This window comes from Hypanus sabinus, chromosome 18 (genome assembly GCF_030144855.1).
Source record: "Hypanus sabinus isolate sHypSab1 chromosome 18, sHypSab1.hap1, whole genome shotgun sequence".
NCBI lineage: Eukaryota > Metazoa > Chordata > Chondrichthyes > Myliobatiformes > Dasyatidae > Hypanus > Hypanus sabinus.
This window is the reverse complement of record NC_082723.1, coordinates 19215426-19243055: the sequence shown is the minus strand read 5'-3', so window position 1 is coordinate 19243055 and position 27630 is coordinate 19215426. Positions and strand designations below refer to the sequence as shown.

The window sequence follows — 27630 nt, the reverse complement described above, 5'->3', positions numbered from 1 at the left end:
TGAGGAAGTTTGGTATGGGCCTTCAAATCCTAAGAACTTCCTACAGGAGCATAATGAGAGCATCCTGGCTGGCTGCGTCACTGCCTGGTATGGGAACTGTACCTCCCTCAATCTCAGGATTCTATGAGAGTGGTGCGGACAGGTCAGCTCATCTGTAGTTGTGAACTTCCTATGATTCAGGACATTTACAAAGACGGGTGTGAAAACAGGTCATGAAGGATCACCCAACCATGGTCTATTTCTGCTGCTACCATCTGGGAAACAGTACCGCAGCATAAAAGCCAGGACCAACAGGCTCTGGGACAGCTTCTTCCACCAGGCCATCAGACATGCTTGAGTGTATTTCTATGTTACATTGACTGTTCTGTTTATTGTAAATTACTGTGATTACACATTGCATATATAGGTGGAGATGTAGAGTAAAGATTTTTACTCATGATTCGATTCAATTCATTTTAAGATATAATTTAGAAGTAATTCCAAAAAGTAAATTAGTAAATGGCTTTAACTCATTTGGACTACGTTCTAAATTTGTTCCTGAAACATTTTGTTAAAAAAAAATTGCTGAGTAAATTTTTCCTAAAACTCTTGTCTTAGTCATGTCTTACCCAATTATCTTAATGTTTAGGGACTAGATAATTGAATATTTCAAATAATCCCAAAAATAAGTGTAATGATGAAGGGTGTTGGCCCAAAATTCTGACTTTTATTCCTTTCCATAAATGCTTCCTGATTTGCTGAGTTCCTTCACTATTTTGTGTGTGTTGCATATGGGTGTAAATGTACTTTTTCTTGTATTTTAGTCTTGATTGTAATTTGTTGGACTAGGATTTTCTTGCTAGTGATGAAGACCTATGGATAAATTAGAACTTCTGTATTCCCCAGAATAAAGACATGGTCCCAACCTGGTCTGATCTTCAAAGCAAATCCCCACAGTATCTTCCTCAATGCAATGTTGGAGAGGTCGACAGCCTGGGATATTGTGGTTGTGATCCAGAGCAAATCTTGACCCATCAAATAGCTAAAGAAAACTGCTTACTCCAAGCTGCAACTCTCTGTATATTTTTGTATTCTAATATTCAAAATCTATTTGTAAGCATTAAAAACATAATTTAAGAAAACAATGTATAAATGCACCAAACAATAATTAAAATACTTCAAAGCACTTGAATTTCTTTTTACCTATCTAAAAAAAAATATAAATATGCTGATCCTTTGGAACATTTACTTTCCATACAAATGAACAGAGTTATTAATCAATCTTGGGATGGATATCTCCTGCATGGATAAATAGCCAGCAGTTCTATGCAGAATTTCTGGTATTTTCTTATAAATTCTTGCTTATTAATACTAATCTAATAAAAAAAATGTCTAACTGCAAGAGGTCCCCAACACCCAAAATCTTGTAGCTAATTCAGCCATTTGAATGTTAAATCTTTAATTTTGTGTCTGAAAATTGTTCAATATTTTTGTTATGTCTTCTTTGTTGATGTAATAGGCTAGGAGAATTGAAAAACACTTAAATTGAAAGTTGACATTGATGTCTTGAACTGATTTGCTTCAATTTCCATTCTAGGTGATGCTTCTGATCCATTTTGGCCAGCTCTGCAGTGCTTCATGGTAATCCTTGATCGACTTGGATCCAAAGTCTGGGGGCACCTCAGTGACCCCACTGAGGCATTCCAGGCCATCATTGAAAGCCAAAGTTACAATGATGAGATAGAAAAAATTCGCAATTCAAGGTTGGTAAGTTGGAAATAGTTGAGGATTAGACATTTTATTTAATAAAATTATAAGACGCGGCAGTCAATATTGTGACAAATGTACTTAAATATCTAGAGATGCATCAAAAACTGAAAATCAGTGCTACTTTGCAGGTGGTGTTAAAGAATTGGGTCAAAAGCATGTTAAAAAGGATATGTTTTAAGGAGGCTTCTGTGGAACTAGAGAGATGCAGAGAGTGATTAAGTTAAGCATTCAAGCCTTTGAGCCGTGTGGTAATGATGTAGCTCTATAAAACCCTAGTTAGACCATAAGATATAGAAACAGAATTAGGCCATATGGCCCATCAAATCTGCCCCACCATTTCATCATGGCTGATCCATTTCCCTCTTAGCCCCAACCTTCTGCCTTCTCCCTGTATTCCTACATGCCCTGACTAATCAAGAATTTATCAACCTCTGCCTTAAGTATACCCAGTGATTTGTCCTCTGAGCCCCCTGTGGCAATGAATTCCATAGATTCACCACTCTGGCTAAAGAAGTTCCTCATCAGCATTCTAAATGAACGTCCCTCTATTCTGAGGATATGTCCTCTGGTCGTAGACTCCACCACCATAGGAAACATCCATTCTCCACATCCATTCTGTCGAGGCCTTTCAACATTCGATAGGTTTCTATGAGATTTCCCCTCATTCTTCTAAATTCCAGTGATTATCGGCACAGAACCATCAACCACTCCTCATGTGACGAGCTTTTCAATCCTGGAATCATTTTCATGAACCTTCTTGAACCCTCTCCAATGTCAGCACATCCTTTCTTAGACTCCAAATGAGGCCTCACCAGTGCCTTATAAAAGCCTTAACTTTAGATCCTCGCTTTTATATTGTAGTCCTCTCGAAATGAAAGCTAACATTGCATTTGCCTGCCTCATTACTGACTCAACTTGCAAATTAATCTTCAGGGAATCCTTCATGAGGACTAAAGTCCCTTTGCACTTCAGATTTTACAATTTACTCTCCATTTCTAAAATAGTCTACACTTTTATTTCTCCTACCAAAGTTTATAACCATACACATCCCGACACAGTATTCTATCTGCCACTTCTTTACCCATTCTCCTAATCTGTCTAAATCCTTCTGTTTAAGCCTCTTTGTTTGCTCAACACCACTTGCCTCTCCACTTATCTTTGTATCAGCCACAATCTTAACCACAGACTCATCAATTCTTTAATAAAAGTCAATAACATATAATATCCAAAGAAACAGTCCCAACGCACCCCTGTGGAACACCACTAGTCACCAGCATCTAACCAGAAAAGTTTCCCTTTATTCCCACTCTTTGCCTCCTGCCAATCAGCCAATACTCTATCCATGCTAGTATCTTTCCTATAACACCTTGGGCTCTTAACTTGTTAAACAGCCTCAGGCATGGTACTTTCTCAAAGGCTATCTGAAAATCCAAATCACAACATCCACTGATTTTCCTTTGCCTATGCTGTTTGCTATTTCTTCAAAGAATTTCAACAGATTTGGTGATCTAGGGCTTTTCTCTTGGGAGCAAAGTATGATGTGAGGCGACCTGATGGAGGTATGCAAGATGATAAGAGACTTAGATGAAGTGGGCAACCAGATATGACCAATATAAGGGGATATAATTTTGAGGTAGTTGAAGGACATTATAAAGGGAATGTCAGAGACATGTTCTTTACACAGAGTGCTAGGTGTATTGAATGCCTTGCCAGGGGTGCTGGTGTAGCAGATACATTAGGGGCATTTAAGAAACTTCAAAAAGCATATAGATAGAAAAATGGAAGGCTATGTAGGAAGGAAGGTATAGATTAATCTCAGTGTAGGTTAGAAGGTAGCTACAGCATCGTGGGACAAAGGGCTTGTGCTGTTATGTTCTATACATATCTAGCCACAAGAACAATGGACTAAGACAGGGAAAAATAGGATCCAGTATGGGAAGTCCAATTTGCTTGGATATAACAATTGAGACACAGAAGCCGAAAGTGGGAACTTTCGTGTGGGTTTGTTTGTTTTGCCTTTCCATGGAAATTTTATGATTCAGAAACTGGTACATGTAAAATAGGCTAGAATTATGCAAATTACATTTTCTTAACTTCAAACAAGTTAATGAAAGAAACACGAGTGGTGTGTAGTCATTTGATTGGCATCTCACAAAAATGAAAATGGCAGAAATTGGGAATATCTTTGTTCTTTTGTTGCTACTTTAGGAATGTTTTGCTATTGCTTGATTATTGCTGCCATTTGATTGTCATTCTCTCCTCTGAGTGTAAGTTCTTATTTGGTAGAAGGGAAAAAGGGGTAGACTGTTTTCTAAATAGCAATTTCAGAAATCAGAGCTGCAAAGGAACTTGTCCTTGTGTAGGATTCCCTAAAGGTTAACTTTCAGGTTGAGTTGGTGCTGAAGAAGGCAAATACAAGTTGCAGATGATACAAGGAGAATAGAATACATAGTAAGGAGGCTTTATAAGGCACTTGGAGTATTGAGAATGGTTTTGGGCTCCTTTGCTTAGAAAGGATGTATGGGATTTGGAAAGGGACCAGAAGAGGTACACCAGAATTATCCTGGGAATGAAAGGGTTAATGTGTGAGGAGTGTTTGGTTCTGGGCTATTATATCTAGACTTAGAAGAATGGGGAGGGGGATCTAATTGAAACTTATCAAATATTGAAATACCTAGATAGTGGATAGAGAGAGGATGTTTTCTTTAGTGGGGAAGAGAGGGCACAGAATAGAAGGCCCTTTAGAACAGAGATGAGGAGGAATTTCTTTAGAAAGTGGTAAATCTGTGGAATTCATTGCTGCAGACTGCTGTGGAGGCCAAGTCAGTGGATATATTTAAAGTGGAGGTTGATATATTCTTAATAGTAAGGGCATCAAAGGTTATGGTGGGGGGAAGGCAGGTGAATGTGGTTGAGAAGGATAATAAATCAATCATGATGGAATGGCAGAGCAGACTCGATAGGCTGAATGGCCTAATTCTGCTCCTATGTCTTATGGTCTTATTTTAAGTATCAATCCAGTCTTCTCAAGAGTTCTAAATGATTTTGCAAATGTTTGACAATAGAGCTGTAGTTTTCAGTAAAATGTGGGTCTCAAAGCTCTTCAATATCAGTATTTTCAAATAATGGTTCATTACCCATCTTGTGTTCAATCATAACACTTTATCAATTCTGTTCCCATCAACCTACATAGTCTGTTAATTTTCATTGAAAGTTTCAATCGTTTAGATTCATTAAATACATTTAGACTGTTAATTTTGAAGCATTTTAGCTGGTTCCAGGACTTCAACTGTTGAAATTAATTGTGTTTAGGATTTGGTTTAGTATATGAGACTCATTTAAATGCAAATCTGCGCATGTGGTCAATTGCAGGGACAGGTTGGGAAGCCCACTAGGTATGAAAGTTAACATGTGGCGGAAAAATAAATTTTACACTAAGAAAGCTCTTAATGTCAGAGCAGTAAATTAAGTATTTCCTCATGCTTATGTTTTTGCCTGCATCCTCCTCCTCACCTCCCTTGAATTGCTGCCTCTCATCATCCCCCACCCTGACTTTAACCAACCTCTTTTCTCCCTTGTCCTTTCCTTTCACCTTCCAACCCATCCACCCCAGACGACTTCTACTTCCACTTCCTACCCCGGTCCTTAAGCTCATTCTCTGTCCCCATCCCAGCAACAATCCGTCCAGTGCTGGAAGTGACCAAGCACAGACACCAGCTCTTCTCTGCAGGGAGACTTCCCGCGAGCCCCAGTAGCTTGTCCATTGCCGTTGCTGCCTCCTGTGCTGTGAGTGGGTGACAGGCATAGAAAGGATCTTTTGTTCATATGTGTAGGCAATGAAGTGAGTGCTGTGTATGGGTTGAATATGTGATTTATAGTTTAAGAATGGCTACAATATAATGCTTATAATGTTGGACAGATAGAGGGCAAGTTGCTTATCACAAATAATGTGCTGTTGTTTGCTTTAGAAATAATACAAACGTAAAATATGATCTGGATGCTGATGTCGATGATGATATGGTTTCATGCAGCCAGATTGTCTATGATTACAACTCAAGAAAGCAAAGCAAGGTAAATGTCTTGCTAAATATTTGTTAAAATATTATTTTGTTTTCATTCACATTATGTAGCTAAATTATGATAAAGATTGACAAATAATCCGTTATGACAATACTTAATTTTCCCTTGGTTGTCTTTGATGCCTGCTTTCTAGGTCTTTACTAATACTGCTTTTGATCAATAATGAAAGTTGTACAGAAGTGATTTCAGCTAACTCATTTCTACTTTTTCTTAATACATGGTAATTATATTGCTTCCCAGTTTGGAAGCAGCTGAGATTGTGAACTCTGTACATGGATTATCAGAGCAATAATGTTTACAACTCAGTAAAAATATGCATTTGATTGGCTTTTCAATTTAGAAACTGGAGTGTTAATTGATAAAGGATAATTTTTGGTGAAGCTGTTCTAAATGTGCTTTTTTAAATTTAAAAAATATTTGGTTTGTGGATCACAATAGTGTGCATATAACCCTGAAGCTGTCAAGTCCTTGTTTAAAAAAAAACTCATATGGTGAATTATTATCTTCTAGGGAAAGAAATCTCCCACTCATATAGGCCAGATTAGATAAAAATGGGACTCCAGACCCGTAACAATAGGCCCTTGAGTAAACTGGTAAAGGACAAGTTCAAGTTTGTTGTCATCTGACTATACACATATACAGTACAACCAAACAAAACAACGTTCCTCTGGACCATGGTGCACTTACAAAGCATATCTCACACACTACATAAAATAAAATTTTACCACAAATAAGTTAAAAAATATATATTATTAAAAATGCATATAGCACACAGCACAGGTAAACAGTTGATCTTGGTGGTGACAAGTACTCCTCACTTTCACAGCCTGAGGGAAGGAGTTGTTACCCAATCTGGCAGTCCTAGTCATGCTGCTCCTGTACCACCTTCCTGAAGGTAGTGGGTCAAAGCGATTGTGGGGTGAGTGGTAGGAATCCTCAGCGATACTTCGGTCCTTTTGTATCCAACGTTCCCGGTAAATGTCACAAATGGGGGATGGAGACCCTTGTGATCTTTTGGTGATTTTTGCTATCTACTTTATAGTCTTGCCTTGCAGCTTCTGTACCACACAATGGCACAGCCAGACAGGACACTGTGAATGGTGCTCATGTAGAAAGTTTTAGGGATTGGACAGTAAATACTGACCTTGCTAATGACATCTTCTGTATGAAGACACTTTTTTTTTAAATAAAAGCTTAATTTCTGGTTATCTGTCTCTACCCACCTTCCCCCACCCCTGCTACGCAACACAAGAGATTTCAAAAACTATTATAAAGGTCATGACTTTAATGCATTTCATTGAAAGTTTACTGCATTTTTATTGCTCTTTACAGAACGCAGGTGGGAAATACACAACATGTGGAGAATATTACCCGAGCATGTATGATGAAATGCAAAGTCTTGAACATGTACTACAGTGTGACATTGGACAAGACATGCGTGTACACAACAGTACATTTCTCTGGTTTATACCATTTGTCAATTCTGTCATGGACCTAAAGGATCGTGGCATTGCCTACATTGGTGAAGTGGTTCATCATATCTACTGTGAGATAAAAGATGTTTTGAATCAGAAAGTTGATTTCTGTGATAAAGTGACCGAGTTCTTCATTATCATCTTGGTGTCCATCATAGAACTTCACAGAAATAAAAACTGCCTGCATTTGCTTTGGTATAGTTCACAGAAGTGGGTGGAAGCATTGGTGAAATGTGTCAGTCTTCCTGCCAGACTTTTTAATCAAACCACAGAGAGAACAGCAACGATGGGTAACTATAAGGTCTCTTCGACTGTCTTTGCAGTTACGCCATCTTCAGCAAACTCTCCCATCACAAATTCAGCACAACGATCATGCGTTCAACTTATTCGTAGTTTTCTGCGAGAGGGATGTCAATCTCAGCAAAGAAGCATATTTCAACCGTTCCTCGACAAACTGAATCTGCAATTACGAAGCACTTTTATCCTGGGCTGGCAGTTGAATCTCAAAGAGCAGCAGGATTTGCAGTCTTGTTTAAGACAGTTGGTTAAAAATGCAAAATATAAAAGCTCTGAAGTGAAGCAACTAGACACATTTGGAAAAAGAAGTGGTCAGCAGTGTCCTATAATTAAACGTGAAAAAGAGGACACAGGGGTTTGGGGAAAGATGCCTGGATATTGTAATAGTGGTCCTGGGCCACCAGATCCATTGTTTCAAATGGATAACAAAAGTTTACTTGCTCAGAAAAGTACAATAAATCAAGAAGAAATGGCTGCTTGCATAGGTCAAGAAGACTGGCCAAACAAATCATCTGAGGATGGAGATTTTCAATGTAAAGCCAAATCCCCCTTTTGTAATGATCGTACTTTCCTTAATGAGACCAGAACAAATGAAGCAAATGTTTTGAAAGTTGGCAAGACTGATGAAAAATTGTCTTCAGGGGTGAGCACTGTGGAACTTTCTCCTCTTCCTTTAGAGACCGCTGGTGCTAATGTAAATTTTATTGTAAGTTCTTTTCCCAATGACAATTTGCAGACTGAGCCCCTTGAAGAAACTCCAGGTATTCACCATAAAGGAAACTGGAAGCAATCCATGTTATTAGAATTCCAGAAATCTTTCAGTGATACTGCAACAAAGTCTGAAGCTGAATCCACCATAAGTAATCATCCTGCAGTAACGTGTCCAGCAGCAAGTGTCTGTGATTTGCTTCAGAAAATGGATTCAGATGAGACTCCATCATACAAGTTTAAAATTGATCCAAACAAACTACGTAATCTGAAAGATAAAATGCAAGCAATTAATATTAAAGGAAAGGTAATGAAGACAAACAATAGTAAAGAAAGGAAATTAGAGGATTTGCCAACTATAGGAATTGACAGTAGTCAATTAGATTATATTAATATCAGAAATGACAACCAGAATCCTGACTTTAGCAAAAGTACAATTAATGGCAGTTCTAGCATAGAACATGTGACAACCTCCCCTCCTCAGTTGTCACCATTTTGTGACAAAAGAGAGAAGCTTCTAAATTCTGATAATTTAATACTTGGTCCATTGTCACTCCGTAAAGTGAATTCAAGCAATGACTTCAAAGCTCCTAACCTGTCAAACCAATCTCACCAGCATACAATCAATAGCATAGGTAGTGATGATATTCCTTTAAAGAAGTTAAGGGCAAAATTGAAGAAAGGGATTGCGTTAACCAGGGTGGTGAATACAGGTGAATCAAAGACGAATAAAGATCTTGGAATGCCCTTGGAAGTTACTTCTTTGGATAAAATCCAAGCATTAAACAGAATTGATAGAAGAGTAAACGTTTCCCGTCATGTACAATTATGTGATTCTGTTCAGCATGAGGAAAAATCTGAATTCAATTCATCTGTTGAAGAGCCAAGAACTAACAAGGGTGCTGAAGTTGATATCTTCAGTTTGCCCTCCACAAAAGAAAATAACAATATGTTAGAAGTTGAAAGACCTGGAACAAAAAATCAAGTAAGTGAAGCTTGTGGAACGGAGATCACCAACTCACCTGTAGAAAATAAAACATCCCTGCAAGAAATGCCTACATCTAGCGAGCCCTTACCAACTCCTTTTGAAGAATATGATTCACAGGTTTTTGAATTTGAAAGTGAAGAGCAGGTATATTCTGTTTGGGAAGATGTTCAGCCAAATGAGCAAAAAGTTGAGGAAGTAAAGCCAGAAGACAATGATGAATCTGATGAAACAGCTGTTAATAGCAAGTTTAAAGAAAAGCCAGTAGAAGGTGATGTATCTGATATACACACCAACAGTGATGATGCTGATGTAAATAGCATGTTTAATGAATGGGGGTATGATACAGATTACGTCCCTGATGAATTAATTGAAAAAGTGGCTGAAGAGGTAGAAGCACAGTTGGCAGAAGAAATAACAGCAAGTAAAACTGACAATGAGAAGCAGTTACTGCTTGGGGTAAAACAAATTTCCCCTTGCAATTCTGCAGGTAACCTTCAAAAGGAGAAACAAAAACACAGTAAGATTGCAATAGGTCATCAAAATTTGACTGATAAAAGTAAACACAAGCTTGCATCTGCAAAATATATGCCAAATAAAAAGCAAGCAAGAAAGGTAACAGGTAGAGATGAAAGTGTGAGAAACAAAAATGGAATAAGTGAAAAATATTTATCCCATGTCAGTTCTAGAAAAGATTTGAACAAGTTCATTTTGACTAAGCAATCCACAAATGGTAATCTAGACCAGAAAGCTAAGAAAAATAATTCCATTAAAACTTCAGACCAGAAAAGCATCCAAACATCATTGCCTAATACTTCTGAATACTCGGTGAAGAAAATGGTCACTCCTTCCACCTCGTCTCCAAAAAAAGTACGTAAATGCCCTGAACCTACTTCAACTGTTGAAAAGCTCGGTCTCAAAAAGAAAACTCGTAAAGCTTTAGACCTTTCTCAAGGAAGCCTTGATAATCTGAACAAATTACGTAATTATGGACAAGCAGTTGGCACCATTGAGGACAAGTGCCCCAAGAAGACAAAGCTCATTATGCCACCAAAACTGTCAATGACTAGAAATTCACGTTTGCTGGTCTCCCAGGATCGTCAATACCTAAGACAGTCAAGAACTCGGCGACACAATAAAGAAAAGAAAAAAAGTCCATCTGATGAAATTGTTTCCCCAAAAAGAGCTCTGTCCTTTACAGAAAGGCAAGACTCTTCTAATTCTGTTCAAACAAATCAAAAGCTCCCATCCACATCAGTGGAAAATAGCAGTAATTCTATTCACACTACCTCAGCTTCATTTGAAAAAGAAATAAGTTCATCTTTAACTGAGAGAAACTTGTCAAGTATAAATGTAAGCGATGACTTGAATTTAACACAGCGTGATCCTTTGGATATGGATATTAGTGATGAAAGCCTGGAAGATGATCTGTTAAATTTGACGCAGAGAGATCCTGTAGATATGGATATTGAGAATGATACAACAGAAGAGGACAGCTCAATAAAATCTTCAAATTCCAACTTGACGTATTGCCACTATACAGGCTGCACAGCTGTTACTGCATCTTCAGAAAGTTTATGTCAGGACCACGCTGCAAGCCAACCCAAGGATGATGTTTTTGCCAAGCCAGGATTACCTCTGTCTGACCTGAAAAGCTCAAGACCCTCCACCACCAAACTCTTTGCTTCTAGCTCGACTTCCCGTAATGCTCAACTTGCTACAGAAATGGAGGCTATCCCAAAGCGCCCAGCTGTAGCAGCTTCTAAAGTTCCGCAGTTTCAGAAGCCTGCAGCAGTAAAGTTCACTGTGCCACAGGCATTGAGACCAGTCCAACCTGCAAAACATGTGGGAACTAACATCCTTTGTGCACAAAACCAAGATGTGGATTTTAGAGGAAGGCCAAGTTTTCCTACACCAGTTGCTGCATCGCGCAGTATGCATGGAACTTTGCCAGCTGGGAGATCTGCACGGGCTGCTTCTTATGTTCCTATGATAGATCATCGTCAAAGGGACCCGTTTGAACTTATCAATTCAGTTCTTAAGTGGAAATATGAGATGTTTGACATGTTTGATCGCTTTGGAGCAACTGAGAATCTTTGTGAATTTCCACTACGAGATGTGCCTGATAAGTTCAGGTCATATGAAGAATATTTTAACACTTTTTATCCATTACTGATGTTAAATCTGTTTGAACAGGTGAGCAATGTATATGCTATAGATGCTGAAATTTAGAAAATATTCTTAACCATTGGCACTGGCAATAAATGCTGTACCTGGCTGTACAAGTAAGAGCATTTTGAGAAACTTTCAGACTGGCATGGTAAATTTTGAATCTCTGTTTCTGAAAGATAATTTCTGCGTGTTTCCACATTTCTGGGGGTATGATTGGTATGCTTAGAAAAGCAAAGGGTGAAACAGATTTATGGGAATGATGTTGCCAGTAGGAATAGTTTTGATATCCTATGGTGGAAAGCCAACACTGGTTGGAAGAAATTGTTCAATCTTTGTTCAGATTTATAATGGAGAGATCCTGTTTAATAAATAAATTATCCCTCAAAGTTCTCAGTGAACTCAATCACATACTGTTGTGTACATGTCTATTAATTGCATGTTTTAATAAAGATGTACAGTAGACCTTTATAATGTATCCATAAGTGTGTGGTTGACAAATTGGGCTAAATTAAGTAGTTGTGAACTTCCAAAGGGTACAATGTAGGAATGTTATTTAGGATGTACTGATTCAGGTCAAAGAGAAGAGTACACAGAAAATTTTGCAGGTGCACAATAGTATCATTACTTTTTGTAAATGGTGCTTATATTTGGAGCAACAGACAGTCTGCTGGAGGAAATCAGTGGGTTGAGCAGCATCTATGGGAGGAAAGGAATTGTTGACATTTCGAATCAAAATCTAGCAATGGCCAGCTTGAGATAAGAAGGCCAGTATAAATGTATAGGGAGTGTAAGTTGGAGGTGAGCAGAAGAACAAAGGGTTACCAGTGCAAGCTTCTCATAAAGGGGTAAAAATGAGATCCATTGGGAGAGGGGGGAATGGCAATTGGAACCAGAACGATTACGGTGGTGGGGGTTGGGGAACGTTTGGGTGAACTTTCTGTGTGTCTAAGGTAGTGGGTAGACAGAGCTCCATCTTGGGGTGGGGACACAGATGAGGGAGAGGAGACAGGAGGATCAGAGGGAGATGCTTATTTTTGAATTTGGGCATTTGCCAGGCCATTTTATTTCTTTTACAGATGTGTATTTCCATCAATCTTAATTGTCCTGTTACTTCACTAAATTTGACAGATTCAGATCAACTTTACAAGTTATCAATTCTATCTTAGTCATAATGTTTTATTTCATGCAGTTGATGTTGCTGAGCAGGGTTTGAGTACACTAGTGAGCCCATGAGCCAACCCAAAGGTGAACATGGATCAAATGTCTGGCACTCACTAATCTCTGTATAAATTTGCTAATCTAATGCTGGAAAGTATATTATGAGGGCTGCAATATTTTTAAAAAAGATGGGATTTAATACCAAATAATCCTGTATTATATAATCCACTGCAAAAGTAAATTTGCTTCAATTTCAAGATTTCAGTCAGCAGTAAAATTTTCCTATACATTCTTCAGACTTGCTGCATGACTATTTTCTTTGTATGAGACAGTAGATGGGTGGTCTTTGGATAAAGCCTGTATTATACAAATATTCTCAAAATGTACGGAAATAAACCAAGCATCGAAGTTATATATCAAAAATGGTCCTCTCACTGTACGTATTTGAGTGCATATTGTAAAGTCTTTGATAATGGCCTAGATAATTTGAAATGGGCGAGCATAGAAAACTAGCAAGTAATAAAATCAGGAACTATTTAATATGTTTCTACTGCTTGGAGGGTAGGAATAAGCTCATATGTTTTGTGCATTTATTCTCAGTTTTGTCATGATACAGAGTAATAGTTGGCAAATGTGATTGGCAATAGGAATGTTTGTAACTATAAATCTAAATAGCAGCATTTCTTTTATATAGCTAGCTCAGAAATTGATGGAATACAAGCAGACAAATAAAATGATTCAAAACAAACTGATGCTGAAGAACTACTGCATTGAGGGCAGAATAAATCGGGCTGAATTTCAAGGTGAGAACAAGTGAAGATTTATAAGTGCTTCACATCCCTAAAGTTGCTTATTATTAACATGAAGTTTCATACAAAAATTAATGTTTCAATGCATTTGAAGCCTGATTCTACAGCAGAGTAAATTGAGACTTCCTTTGTCTGAAATTTTTGAACTTTGACTCAGAATTTACATTACCAATTTGTTGATAATTTGAGATAAAACTGTGGTGGTGCACAGGTTCATTGTGCAGTTGCTTCCCCTCACCTTCTGATTCAATGGGAATTTGATCCGTTTGCCTGCAATTTTGTTGTGCAACTTGTTTGCTTCAAGTTGTTCCTTGTTTTTGCAACTATTATAATTAATCAAAAACTAAGATGATTTAAGTATTGATTTTTTTTTAACTGTAAGTATCCTTTATCACATTTTTGCATTACTTATTTTAGTGCTACTAATTTCAGTTTCTGATTTAATCCTGCAAGGTTGGGTTTCTGTTTAAAGAAATCAACTTTGGTTGAAGTGATTGGTAGACTATACTTGAACCCAATGGGTTGGGTCTCCCTAAGGTCCCTCTGTTCATCAACATTCCCTGGCATCCTACAAATTGCTGTATATGTCCTACCTCTATTTGACTTACCTGCTTCATTTCAGCTGACATAATTCAGATTGAGGATGCCTTGGGTTAAGATTCCAGCTACTAGAAAGGCTCATTCTCCTGTTTACGGTGCTTAGGCTGAGGGTAAGGGCAACATAGCAAACGTGTACATGTGAAAGTGAGTTTATTAATGGTAATCCAGATGCTGTGAATCCTGGGCATGACAGCCACTGAGATTTCAATTTCAACCTTTTTGTAAAGAAAATACCAAAATTGTTCTTGATCTGTGAGCACTATATTTGTGTTCAGTACTTTGTTCACCTCTAATCAACCAATTTTTATATTAACTCAGCTTTCCTACAGAACAACGAACTTGTGAAACAATTATACCCAAAGGAAGATGATGTTGTTTTCCTCTGGCTGCCCCAACGTTACAACTACTACATGCAAGAGGAAACTGAGACAAATGAAGTGCTAATTCCACATATAGCGCATGTCTCAAGAACATCACGTTTCTCGGGTGAGACCAGAAGGTGTACAATGAATGCTTTGTGTAGGAAATTAAGTATTTCGTAATTTGTTTTTAGCAGAAATCGGTTGAAGAATTTTAAGGCCCTTGAATGTTGTGTGCTAACAAGCTAAAATAAAACATTCCATTGGATGTCGTAGACTTGTTCACCATAGAATCAGGCCCTTCAGCCCTCCATGTTCACGCTAATCAGGATCCTTTATTATCGCCAAGTATGAGGACACATACAGGGAATTTGATGCTGGTTTCCCTGAGCTCACTGTACAGAATTAAAAGCAAACAAAACCATAGTGCAAATAATCAAACTATATACAATGAGGTCCACCTCATTGAATGTACAGGTGGACAATTTATAATAGACTAAAATTCAAATGTTCATAAGACTGATGGCATACGGAAAGAAACTGTTCTTGTACCTATTTGTCCTGGCATACAGTGATCTAAAGCGCCTACCAGAAGGAAGGAGTTGGAACAGGTGATGTCCAGGGTGTGATGGGTCCACAATAATGCTGCTTGCTTGCTTCCTGACTCTAGATGCATACAAGTCCTGGATCGAGGGCAGCTTCACACCAATTATCATTTCCACAGCCCTGATGGTTCTTTGGAGTCTGTTCTTGTCTTGTTTGGTAGCAGATCCAAACCAGACAGTGATGGACGAACAGAGAACAGACTGGATTATTCCTGAATAGAATTGAATCAGCAGCTCCTGAGGCAGGTTGGACTTCCTGAGTTGACGTAGGAAATACAACCTCTGCTGAGACTTTTTGATAAGAGTGTCTGCGTTGGGTGTTCACTTCGGGTCCTGGGCGGTTATGACACCCAGAAATCTGAAGGTCTCCACAGCAGACACAATACTGTTGAGTATAGTGAGTGGGGGGAGTATTGGGATCCTCCTGAAGTCCACTGTCATCTCCACAGTCTTAAGCGTATTTAGTTCCAGATTGTTCTGACCACACCAGAGGGCCAGCTGTTCCACTCCCGTCTGTATGCAGACTCATCACCGTCTCGGATAAGGCCAATGACAGTTGTGTCGTCTGCAAACTTCAGGAATTTAACAGATGGATCCTGTGAGGTGCAATCATTAGTGCAAAGGGAGAAGAGCAGTGGGGAGAGCACACATCCCTGGGGGGCACCGGTACTGATTGTCTAGGTGCTAGAGATGATGCTCTCCAGCCTCACTTGCTACACCCTGTCAGTCAGGAAGCTTGTGATCCACTGACAGATGGCAGTGGAGACAGTAAGCTGGGTGAGTTTGGAGTGGAGGATTTCTGGGACGATGGTGTTAAACGCCGAGCTGAAGTCAACAAACAGGATCCTCGCAGAAGTTCCTGGGTTGTCGAGGTATTGTATGTAATGCAGTCCCATGTTGACTGCATCATCCACTGACCTATTTGCCCAATAAGCAAACTGCAGGGTGTCCAGCAGGAGGCCTATGATGTCCTTCAGGTGAGCCAACACTAGTCTCTCAAAGGACTTCATGACCACAGATGTCAAAGCAACAGTCCTGTAGTCATTTAATCTCTTGATGATGGGTTTCTTATGGACTGGAATGATAATGGAGCGCTTGAAGCAATGAGGGACTTCACACAGCTCCAGTGATCTGTTGAAGATCCATGTGTAGATGGGGGCCAGCTGATCAGCACAGGTCGTCAGGCAGGAGGGCAACACGCCGTCTGGGCCTGGCGCTTTCCTCGTCTTCTGCCTCTGGCATTTTGTCCATCTGATTTGCCTGCATTACAGCCCATGTCCCATGCTTTGCCTATTTAAATACAGATTTATGTAGGCTCACGCTTTCTTTTAGTTTGTCATCTGGCAGCATGAGACCATATTATTCATTACATTAAATGACCATCCATCTAGATCTCTTTCTTCAAGATGAGTTTGAAGGACTAAGATTCTACAGCAATGCCCAAAGGGAAATCTAAATGGACATTCTTACAGTATCAACATTAGCTACTGCAACACATGCCTAGGAAGGTGGAATTAAATTATTAACTTTCTTCCTGATTTCCTCCTTGAACAGGGCGAGATTCCCGGACAACGCTTCATCTTTCAATCCGCACTCGAGGAAACGTTAGTGCTGTAGAGAACCAGCCAGTGAGGTGTGATGTAATTGGCTCCATGGTGACAACCATACGGCAGTTCAAAGGATTGCTTTTTCTGGCCAAGTCTCCTCTATGGAGGCCGGTTATTTCGCCCCATTACTCATTTTTTGAGCAAGACGTCATGGGCAGTACAAAGTGGAGTAATGCTGTAAGGGATATTGTTGTATATTACGCTTTGCAAAATTTTACTAGGTACAAATATGAAATGTAACTTCATGCTAATTCTTTGCAGCTTTATTCTTGTGGGTTTACTTTTGTAATGTTGGGTGACTAGCACAGGTTAAAAGTCGCTAAACCTATAACCCTGTCTGAAAGCTGCAATTTGAATTGTTCTTGTTCCAATAAAGACATCTATTCAATGAAAATGACAAAAATCTCAGTTTCAGGAATTGTTCATGCAATATTTATTTTTAAATAGAAGCAGAAAATCAATGCATTTGTAAAATGAGGGATACAAGTGGAAAATATCCTAAAACATAGGAGCAGAATTAGGCCATCGAATCTGCTCTGTAATTCTGTCAAGGCTGATTTATAATCCCCTCAACCCCATTCTTCTGCCTTCTACCCATATCCTCTGACACACTTATTAATCAAGAACATATCAACATCCACTTTAAATACGCTCAATAACTTGGCCTCCACAGCTATCCATGGCAATAGATTACACAAGTTCAGCTTCCTCTGACTAAAGAAATCATTATGAGTGGATGGAGTTGAGTGCAATTTTGGTGCTGTGATCTGGCACCAAGGGACAGGATTGATAAGTTGTCCACCAGCCACTGGCCTTTGATGTGATACTGGGCCACCGATCACTTTGTTTACGAGAAAACAACAGCTCTTTTCTCTTCTTCTATTGGCCGTGCTGCTCAAGCTGCAACTGGTTTGGTTAAAATAAAAATGCAGCATTTAAGAATAGAGAAGCTTTTGTTGAAAATACACATTTTCAAGTGGTTTAAAAGAATGCACATTTTTAATAAAGATGAATGCAAACTATGAATAAGAACATTTTAAAGCTACTTTTCTTGTAAAGTGAAATTTCTAGTTTAGTATGTTTAATATTTCACTTGGGTCAGTTGCTCCTAAAATTTTCATATAACAATGAGAAAGTTGGATTATATTTCATTATATTTGACTTCAAGGTTCCCTTGAATGGAATAGAAGAGACATTTTTTAATGGAACTAAATTAGACATTAAAGTTGTTTACTTCCAGATGATGTACTGAGTGTATTCTGCACAAACATCATTAACATCTCCCTTCTCTGCATGGCTGCCCTGAAAAATGGATGTCACCATTCCTTAAGTTTATAAGGCCAAAGATAAATCTACACTCAATGACCATTTTATTCGGCACACCTGTACACTTGCTCATTAATGCAACTATCTAATCAGCTAATCATGTGGCAGCAACTCAATCCATTAAAGCATGCAGACATGCTCAAGGGGTTTAGACCAAACATCGGAAAAGGGAAGAAATGTGATCTAAGTGACTTTGACTGTGGAATGATTGTTGGTGCCAGACAGGGTAGTTTCAGAATCTCAGAAACTGCTGATCTCCTGGGATTTTCATGCACAACAGTCTCTAGAGCTTACAGAGAATAGCATAAGAAAACAAAGCAAAAAAAATATCCAATGAGTGGCAGTCTCTGGGCGAAAACACCTTGTTAATGAGAGAGGTCAGAGGAGAATGGTTCAAGCTGACAGGAGGGTGGCAGTAACTCAAATAGCCACAAGTTACAACAGTGGTGTATAGAAGAGCATCTCTGAACATGCAACATGTTAAACCTTTACCTGGATGGCCTGTTGCAGTAGAAGACCACATTGGGTGCCACTTCTGTACCTAGTAAAATGGACGCTGAGTGTTTAGCATTATGAATTGTGATTCTAATGGAGTTTTTCCTTAAGTTTGACTAATCAATATTTTACTGTTACCTTTTCCGGTGCAGAATGATTACAATGCGCATCAGCAGAAAGCAATTAACATAGCAACGTCAATGGTTAAACAACCAAGAATTCCCAAAGTTTGTTTCATTCAAGGACCACCTGGAACGGGAAAATCAAAAACCATTGTTGGGCTCCTGCATCGTTTGCTTGATGAGGTACCAGTATTTCTAATTAAATGTGACTTTGTAATTCTGAATCAAAAGTTTTTTTTAAAATTCAGCAGCTACTAATCAACAAGCAATCAGTAGTTTGATCTGAATGATGCTGAGTTCACTGGATGATACTGGATTTAAATATTCTAACACTTTCCTGATTTGTGCCTTGTATATGATAGAAAACGTTTTGGAAATGGGGAGTGAGTTACACTATAAATTTCATATCCAGGTACTGTCTTGAAGTTGTAATCCCAGTCTTTCTATTAAAGTTTCAGTTCAGTTTCTGGTCATTGGAAGTTCAGGAAGTTGATCACTGTCTTGGAAGTCAGTTTGTCTTGTATGGCAGTTCAAAGTACCTGTATAGCTCAAATATAACTTGTCACTTAGTGCTAGAATGAATTTTGACATGTAATGAATGGATCCAAACAATATCCAACTCTTATCATTGGAAGCTTATTGATAAAGGAACTTAGGATGTAGAGCTTAGAATCCTACCCTGAAACACATTACCACCATTATCCTGGGGCTAAGGTGGCTGGCTGACAAGCACTGAGATCTTCAGGTGCAAGTCCCATCACTGGTAAGCATTCTCTCTGCTCCCCATGGACTTTAGTTTTACTAGGACCCCATCATGCCAAAAATAGTAAAGTCATGTCTTACCATGATGGACAGTCAAGCTGTGACTTTGACTTTAACCATCTTTGGATCAAGTGTATAATGAGGTCTAGCTGTTTATGGGCAGGTTATTGTTATCATTGCCTATTGATTATGTCAGTGACATCGTCTATCACTTTGTAGAACGATGATCTATTGGTACTTAGTTGAATAGGAGTACTCTGTTTTGTTTCTTCAACAGAATGCAAGTTGATTTTTTTTATGATGTCAGTGTTGTAGCTAATTGCTGGGACAGATTGTTTTGAGCACACACCATTCAAAACATAAGCAAGTAATAGTTTGGGTTCCCAAGTTTCAGCTGTATCCAGGGTGATGAGATTTTTCTTAACCTGTGGAATTAATTGAATTGACTGAAGATTAGGGTGAGTCCTTCAAGAGGAGGCTTAACTGAAGCAGCTGGGCACTAAAGACTGTAGATAATTGCATAGTATGTGCTCTGCTCTGTTTGAAGTTGTGAACATCATGGAGCCAGCTCCATTAATGAGCTAGTGATTAACTATCACCATTCATGAATTCAAATGACATGACTCTTGAGTACCAGGAGGGGTCTGCTTAGCATGCATTGATCTCATGTAACAGCTTTGCACCTTATTTCTGGATAGACCCAGTGCAGGTTCTAGAGTGCTGCTGTTCTCTCATTGACCTTAATGGTAATGTGAGATATATATCTTGTCATGGGATTTCAAGCAATGATAGAGTCCATCTGTTGTTAATGCTGCATAATACGTTGTAGGATGCCTAATTCTGAGTATTTAGATTTCCTTCAATCTTGTGTTACTTGCTGTGCAGAGTGTAATCTCTGTGATGACATGAATTTGTCAAGAATTCTGCAGTGGTCACTCATATTGCTGCATTCATGGAGAGGTGTACCTTTTGGCAGGCCACATAGGTTTAATCATGTTCTGTCTGTTACAAACCCAGTCCAGCGGTTACATCCTTAAGGACTCTGCCAGACCATTTATTGGTGTGATTGCTTTTCTTTGCAGCACATTCTGCAATTCTACACTACATGCTCTTCATCTTTCTTCCAAATGATGTCTGTCTTCTGTAGACCTCTGTTGTTTGAGTGATCTATAAATGACATGGACGAAAATATAGATGAGTGGATTAGTAAGTTTACAGATGACAAAGAGATTGGTGGAATTGTGAACAGGGTTGAACACTGCTAAATGATACATTGAGATATATAGATCAGTTGTGGATATGGCAGGAGAGATGACAGATCGAGTATAATCTGGCCAAATGTGAAGTGTTGCAACTTGGGAGATCAAACATAATGAGACTGTACATGTTAATTACAAGACTTTAATAGAGCTGATGAGCAGAGGAATCTTGGGGACCAAATCCATGGCTCTTTAAAAATGGGTAAAGAAGCAGAGATCATGCTTGCCTTCAGTAGTTGAGGGATTGAATTCAAGGGTTGGGAAGTTATGTTGCAGTTTTAAAGAAAACTAGCTAGACCGTATTTGGAGTTTTACATTCAATTTTGGTCACCCCATTATAGGAAGGTTATTGAGGATTTGGAGAGGGTGTAGGAGAGGTCTACTGGAACGCTGCCTGGATTAGAGGGCATGTGCTATAAGTAGAGTTTGGACAAACTTGGATTGTTATTTTTCTGGAACTGCAGAAGCTGAGGGGACATCTGATGGAGATTTATAAGGTTGAGAGGCATAGAGCATATTGCCATTATCTTAACTTCTAGGCCTGAAATGTCAAATACCAGAAGGCATGCATTTAAGGTGAGAGGTGGTAAGTTCAATGGAGATGTGTGGGGCAATATTGTTTTACAGAGTTATAGATGTCTGGAATGTGCTGATAGCAGCTTCAAGAGCTTCTTAAATAGGCACGTTAATGTGCAGGATATAGATGTTGTGTAGGTTGATTTAATTGAGCATTTGATTACTAATTTAATTGGTTTAGCACAACATTGTGGGCAGAAGAGCCTTTTTCTGTGCTCTACTGTTCTATGAGGAATATCTCAACAACTGAGTTGAGGATAGGTTATATTCAGGATTATTTGCCCATGTTTGACCTCATGTTTTGAGATATTGTAGGGTTCCGGTTTAAACTTCCAGGGCCATTCCTTGGAGAGAGCTTACAGAATTAGCCCCTTCTGATCATATGCCTTTGCTCTTGTTTCAGTGAGCAACGTTGAAGACCTCCACAGAATAAATGGAGCAATCTTTACAATAACTTTTAGAAAATGTTGCTTTTGTCTCAGTATCCCATTCTTTTCGTATGTTCCTTGACTATTCTTTGAGGCATTTTCCTAATTCTGACACAGTTTGAGAGGAGGACTTCCCTAATTATGCTGTGGTTGTGCCTACATCTGGTGTTTAGGTTAATGTCAGATGAGTCACCCAGGTTTACTCTAAACCTACTTTGTCCTACCCAAACAAGTAACATGCTGGATCATTTCAGAATTAGTTTTCATACTTCTTTATCCATTCCAAACCTAGGATCAAGAGAATGATAAACCATCTTACAATGGGAACATGAGAGCTAAGCATGCCAGGATTCTTGTATGTGCTCCATCGAATGCAGCCATTGATGACCTCATGAAAAAAATCATTACTGACTTTAAGTGGAAACGCAAAGATAAGGATAATTGCTTGGGTATACTATTTTCTCTTTTTTAATTTAATTTGTAGATCTTAATCTTCAAATTCCTTAAACATTTGAAAATGATCAAAACATTGATTTAAATTAAATATGTTGCTGTCAGTGAAACTACTAATATTTGTTTGTGGCATTTACACCAGTTACAAGGTAGTGGATCTTGTAACTCACCATTGAGCAGTGGCATGGGAGGTGACCTTTCCTCCTCTCTTGTGCATACACAAATTTCTTTCCCGGAAGACATAACTAATGTAAAAATTAATTCTACACGGGTAAATATTAAATCAAATTTCAGATCAATAGAATAACTGATTCTAACTCACTCAATTATTTGGAACTATTTATTTTAAAGCCTGATTATGTTAAAGGCATGTAACCCTTTTAAATAAGTTTTGGAGCTCTGCTTATGATTTGTGTGCTTGGTATCATGTAATTCTTCAAATTACTGCTTTCAAATTATTAATTATTCAATAATAATTCTCCTCAGGAAATTGTGGAGATGTGAATTTGATAAGACTAGGCACTGAGAAAGCTATCTCAACTGATGTCATAGGATTCAGCTTGGATCATCAAGTAAATCGTAAAATGAGTAAGTACTTTCTATCCAAAATTAAAAAGAGGCCTAATAGTTGAGTACTGTTATTGAGCTTTATATCACACAGCAAATATAATGGGGGAAAGTATGAGATTTAGATCAGTAAGTATTTAGAAATAATTTTATGAGAACGTGGTTCAAGGTAAACCGTAGCAATTTTTTTCCTACCATAGAAGAGAGGAAGGAAAATACTTGTGCATCTTTATTTTCTATTGAATGAGCTGGGCATGAAAGAGAATTGTACGTGGTGGAATGTATGGTATTAGTTTTGATCACTCTCAATTCTTGAATAATTTCTAATTCAGGGTGATCCTAAATTCTAACTCCATCATGATGTAGTGCACAGATTTGTATGTCTGTGATCTGACAGGACGTTATTTTGCAAATTTTTAGCATTAATCTTTTTTCAATTTTGTAAGGTGTATAGTACATGAATTTAAACACCTTTAAATCATGAGTACTGGTTGTCTGTTCTAAAATGGTGTCATATGGTTTTATGTGTAGAGAAGGACCAAACTGATCCTGATCAGATTCAAAGACAAAAGGATTGGTTGGATATGAAGCTGGATGAACTGGGGAAGGAATGTGCGATCATAAAAAAAGACAGTGAACAGGCAAGTTTTTGTACGTTTTACTCCTGTTAGGCATTAATCGCAAGTTAATACTAAATGAAAGGCTAATGTAAGGTCAAAAGTTCAAAGTAAACTTGTTATCAAAGTACAGATACGTCACCATATACAACCCTGAGATTCATTTTCTTGCGGGCATACTAAATAAATACATAATATAATCAGTGAAAGACTGCACCAACTTGGGCACCTAACCAGTGCACAAAAGACAAATATGCAAATACAGAAAGAAAGATATAATAATAATAAGTTTGCAATAAATGCCGAGAACATGAGATGAAGAGCTCTAGATAGCGAGTCCTTGGGTTGTGAGAATGTATAATAATTGGGCAAGTGGAGTTATCCCCTTTGGTTAGGAAGTAATAACTGTTCTTGAACCTGGTGGTGTGAGTCCTCAGGTTTCTGTACCTTCCTGATGGCAGCAGTGATGCCTGGATGATGGGGGTCCCTGATGTTGGATGCTGTTTTCCTGTGACAACAACACTGTGTAGATGTGCTCAATGGTGGGGAGGGTTTTATTGTAATAGACTGGGTCGTATCTACTACTTTTTGTAGGATTTTGCTGTTTAAGGACATTGGTGTTTCCATACCAGGTCCTGATGCAGCTGGTCAATATACTCTCCACAACAGATCTATAGAAGTTTGTCAAAGATTTAAATATGTTATGCTAAATTTTCACAAACACCTAAGGAAGTAGAGGCACTGCAGTGCTTTCTTTGTAATGGCACTTACGTGCTGGGCTCAGGACAGGTCCTCTGAAATAACAACACTGAGGAGTTTAAAGTTGCTGACCTTATCCACTCTGATCCTCCCATGAGGACTGGCTGGTGAACCTCAGATTTCCTCCTCCTGAAGTCACTTGAAAGTTGTTTCTGAAAAATTCTTAATACCTAAACAGTCATCCAGTCTTTAATTTTCTAATGTAACTACATTTAGTGCTTAAATATGAGATTCTGTAGATGCTGGAAATTCAAAACAGCAGACACAAAATGCTGGAGGAGCTCAGTAGGTAAGGCAGCATCTATGGAAAAGCTGATGTTTCAGGCTGAGATCCTTCATCGGAACCAGGCACATCTTAGCTTGAAACATCTACTTTCTGAATTGCTGAATTTCTCCAAGATTTTGTTAGTGTCACACTGCAGCTATGTATTTGCTTTTGTTCCATTTAGGTTACACCTCTGTTTTTCTGTTTTATCATTTTCATCAGCTCCAAATTTAACACGTGGGTTTTCAAGCCTAGGTGGTTAAATGTGGCAGATCATGAATTCTGTATTGTTTCACATCAGTAGTATTAGTGGATTTCTTAGTAGTTAAAACTTAATTTGTGTCATAAGTGTTGTTTATCTGATATGACTTGTCATTATTCAATTTTACTTCCCAAAATTTTTTTCCTCTTGATGCACCACATTTGCCAAAATCACCTTAGTTTTTAATGAAGCTGTACTTGTCTTTTAGTTTTGCATCCTGATTTTAAGGAGCGATATACTTGAAGATTGAATCCTGGGGTGAAGGACAGGTTGGGCTTATACGCCTTAAAGTTTAGAAGGATGAAAATGAGCCTTATTAAAGCAGTATTTTAATGGTCAATGCTGAGAAGATATGTATAAATCTAGAAAGAAGTAATAGATACAGAGTAGGGAGTTGCCATTATAAACAGGGTTGAGAAGAAACATCTGAGGATTGTGAATCCTTAAAATTATTTTTACAAGAATTGCTGAATATGTCGAAGACCAATATAAATAAATATTAGGACAATATAGAAATTGGGGGTTATGTGGAATAGGCAGAACAAGCTATAAGGCAAGGATCCAGATTAGTATTTATTTTATTGAATGGTGGGGCAACCATGAGGAGCCATATTGTTCACTCTTGATGGTCATTGTGGCTGTGAGATCCCAAGAGAGTAATTTGTTCATAATTTCTTTCTATCAATTTAAAAGGCAGTTACTAACTTTAGACCTTAAGACATGGGAGTAGCATTAGGACATTCGGCCCATCATCTGTGCTCTGCTGTTCCAACATTGCTGATTTATTATCCTTCTCTCCCCCCTTGGTAATCAAGAAAAGCAGTCATTGTGATCTTCACTATTGGGTATTCAAAAGATATCATCACATTTGAATGTTGAGATCCAAATTCCAATTCACTTATTTCAAAACTTCTTCAGCAGTCTGCTCTATGGTTAGTTGGTACAATACAGTTATACTCTTTCTCTGCACTTTCATCATTAAGGTAGCAAGTTCTTCTCAAGTCATGTGCTGTGTGCATACATCTACTGATGTTTCTGGACACATCATCAGTGATGTTCCTGGAATCATCGGGTGTATCGGGTCTTTCAACATCATACATCCTTCTCCAGGTGACCCGGCTGGGGCTGATCAGACCCCAGCTTGTGTCCAGATGGCTAGCTACACATGACTCCATGGCTCCCCTCTCTTGAGCCAAAGCCACCTTCAGGCCCTCTCTGCTGCATCGGTGGTACTGCGGATGGCTCTCCTCTTCCTCTCTCCCTCAATGCCCAAACTGCTGTAGGCTCTGACTAAGGAACAGGCTGCAAATCTCCCACAACCAATTTCCACTGGGAGATACCTCGCTCTCCTTCCAGCCTGCTGGCAATTGCTGACCAGTCTTGCGTACTTAGATAGCTTCCTTTCAAAGGCCTCTTCCAAGTGATCTTCCCATGGGACTGTCAGCTCCAGCATCACCACCTGCTTCGTAGTCTCAGACACAAGGACAATGTCTGGTCGCAGGGTGGTGGCTGCGATATGGTCGGGGAACCTCAGCTGCTTTTCGAGGTCCACCAACAGCTGCCAGTCTCTTGCAGAGGTCAGGATACCTGCCGATGTTCTCTTGGCAGGTATTGGCTGCTCCCCAGCTCTTACAAAGGTAATGGTCTGCTTGGAGGGTCGGGACCGCTTCACCCACTCCACTCCTGCACTGATGGCTTCAGCGATGGTCTTCAGGACCTGATCATGCCTCCATCGGTACCGTCCCTCACCAAGTGCCCTTGAGCAGCTGCTGAGGATGTGCTCCAGGGTTCCTCGCTTGGAACACAGTGGGCACACTGATGACTCTGCTTTGCCCCATGTATGCAGGTTTGATGGGTTTGGAAGCACATCGTACACTGCCTGGATGGGAAATTGGATGCAGTGTGGCTTGGCTTTCCAAAGCTCAGCCCAGGTCACTTTCCTCTCCACTGCATTCTCCCATCTTGTCCAAGTCTTGCAGGTTCTCGTCTCCACTGCTGCTCTCACCTCCTCCTAAACTAGGCGATATCTTTCCTTCCCTCTGATGGTGTCCATTTGGGGAGTTGGAAAGGATCCTAGCCCAGCTCTGCCTCGTGTGACCACTCCCACCAGCCTCCTGTGACGCAGCCTTTCCTCTGCTTCCTGAACAGCTTCCTCTGCCCTCCACTTCCTACCAGTCCACACCCGGATCCCTGCTCTAGTCACCTTCGGATCACTTGAGTCCCTGTACTGTATCACTTCTCTGGCTCTTGTAACTTTGAATTCCTCCTCCAGGGATTTGAAGGGCAGTTGCAGTTTGTTGTGGTGCCCATAGAGGGCGATGCTGCTCAGGCTCCTTGGCAGCCCCAGCCATCTTCTGAGGTGCTTACTGACCCTCCTCTCTGAGGCTTCGACTGTCGAGATTGGAACTGCATAGATGAGGAGGGGCCACAGGATTCTGGGAAGAATGCCATGCTTTCCCAGGCTTTGAACTTTCCAGGTAGGCCAGACTTGTCCACAGATTTCAGCCAGCCATCCAGCTCGGTGCAGGTTGCCTGAATGGATGCCGTGTCCCTTAGAGAGCTGTCAAAAACCTTACCTAAACTTTTGACTGGCTTTTCTGTGATGGTTGGGATGGCTGAACCTGTGATGCTGAACCAGAACTTGTTTTCCACCGTGCCTTTCCTCAGCACCATTGATCTTGATTTGGCTGGTTTGAAATGCATCCGGGCCCACTCCACCAGCTTTGAGCCCCTGCAGAATCCACCGGCAGCCTGGGGCTGATTCTGTGGTGACAGTGAGGTCATCCATGAATGCCCTGATGGGTGGTTGCCGTTGAGCGGAATTCATTCCGGGCCCTCTGCACTCTGTTTCAGCAAACTTAGTGAGCATGTTCATGGCTAGGGAGAACAGTGTCACTGAGATAGTGCACCCTGTGATGATCATCAAGTCATTAATACATTGTATAAGAAAACCTTAATGTTAACCTTAATGTTTTGTGCTGGTCTGAAGTCTCGAGTCTTGAATTAAAGACCACCATATAATTTTTAATAATCAGAATTTAAATCTGGTTACCACAAATACAGATTTTATAACTTGGAATTTTAACTACACTCAGTTGGATCAATCATAATTTGGATTCATATTTTATTAGCTAA

The 27630-nt window shown here is 39.3% G+C and overlaps 1 protein-coding gene across 6 annotated transcripts in view; it reads left to right on the top strand.

The window, feature by feature from the left end:
- The window catches only part of setx (senataxin), a 124627-nt gene that overhangs the window by 67997 nt on the left and 29000 nt on the right, over positions 1-27630 (top strand). For all 6 annotated transcript variants that reach the window (XR_009516458.1, XM_059993783.1, XM_059993782.1 and 3 more), the window contains 10 exons: positions 1577-1742; positions 5718-5820; positions 7162-11490; positions 13319-13427; positions 14352-14519; positions 16552-16781; positions 18578-18730; positions 21865-22021; positions 22512-22613; positions 23124-23233. Coding sequence is in view for 5 of the 6 variants with exons in the window: in XM_059993783.1 (XP_059849766.1) it covers positions 1577-1742; positions 5718-5820; positions 7162-11490; positions 13319-13427; positions 14352-14519; positions 16552-16781; positions 18578-18730; positions 21865-22021; positions 22512-22613; positions 23124-23233 (5627 nt within the window). In the remaining variant the exon portion in view is untranslated. The remainder of the gene's footprint in view (positions 1-1576; positions 1743-5717; positions 5821-7161; positions 11491-13318; positions 13428-14351; positions 14520-16551; positions 16782-18577; positions 18731-21864; positions 22022-22511; positions 22614-23123; positions 23234-27630) is intronic.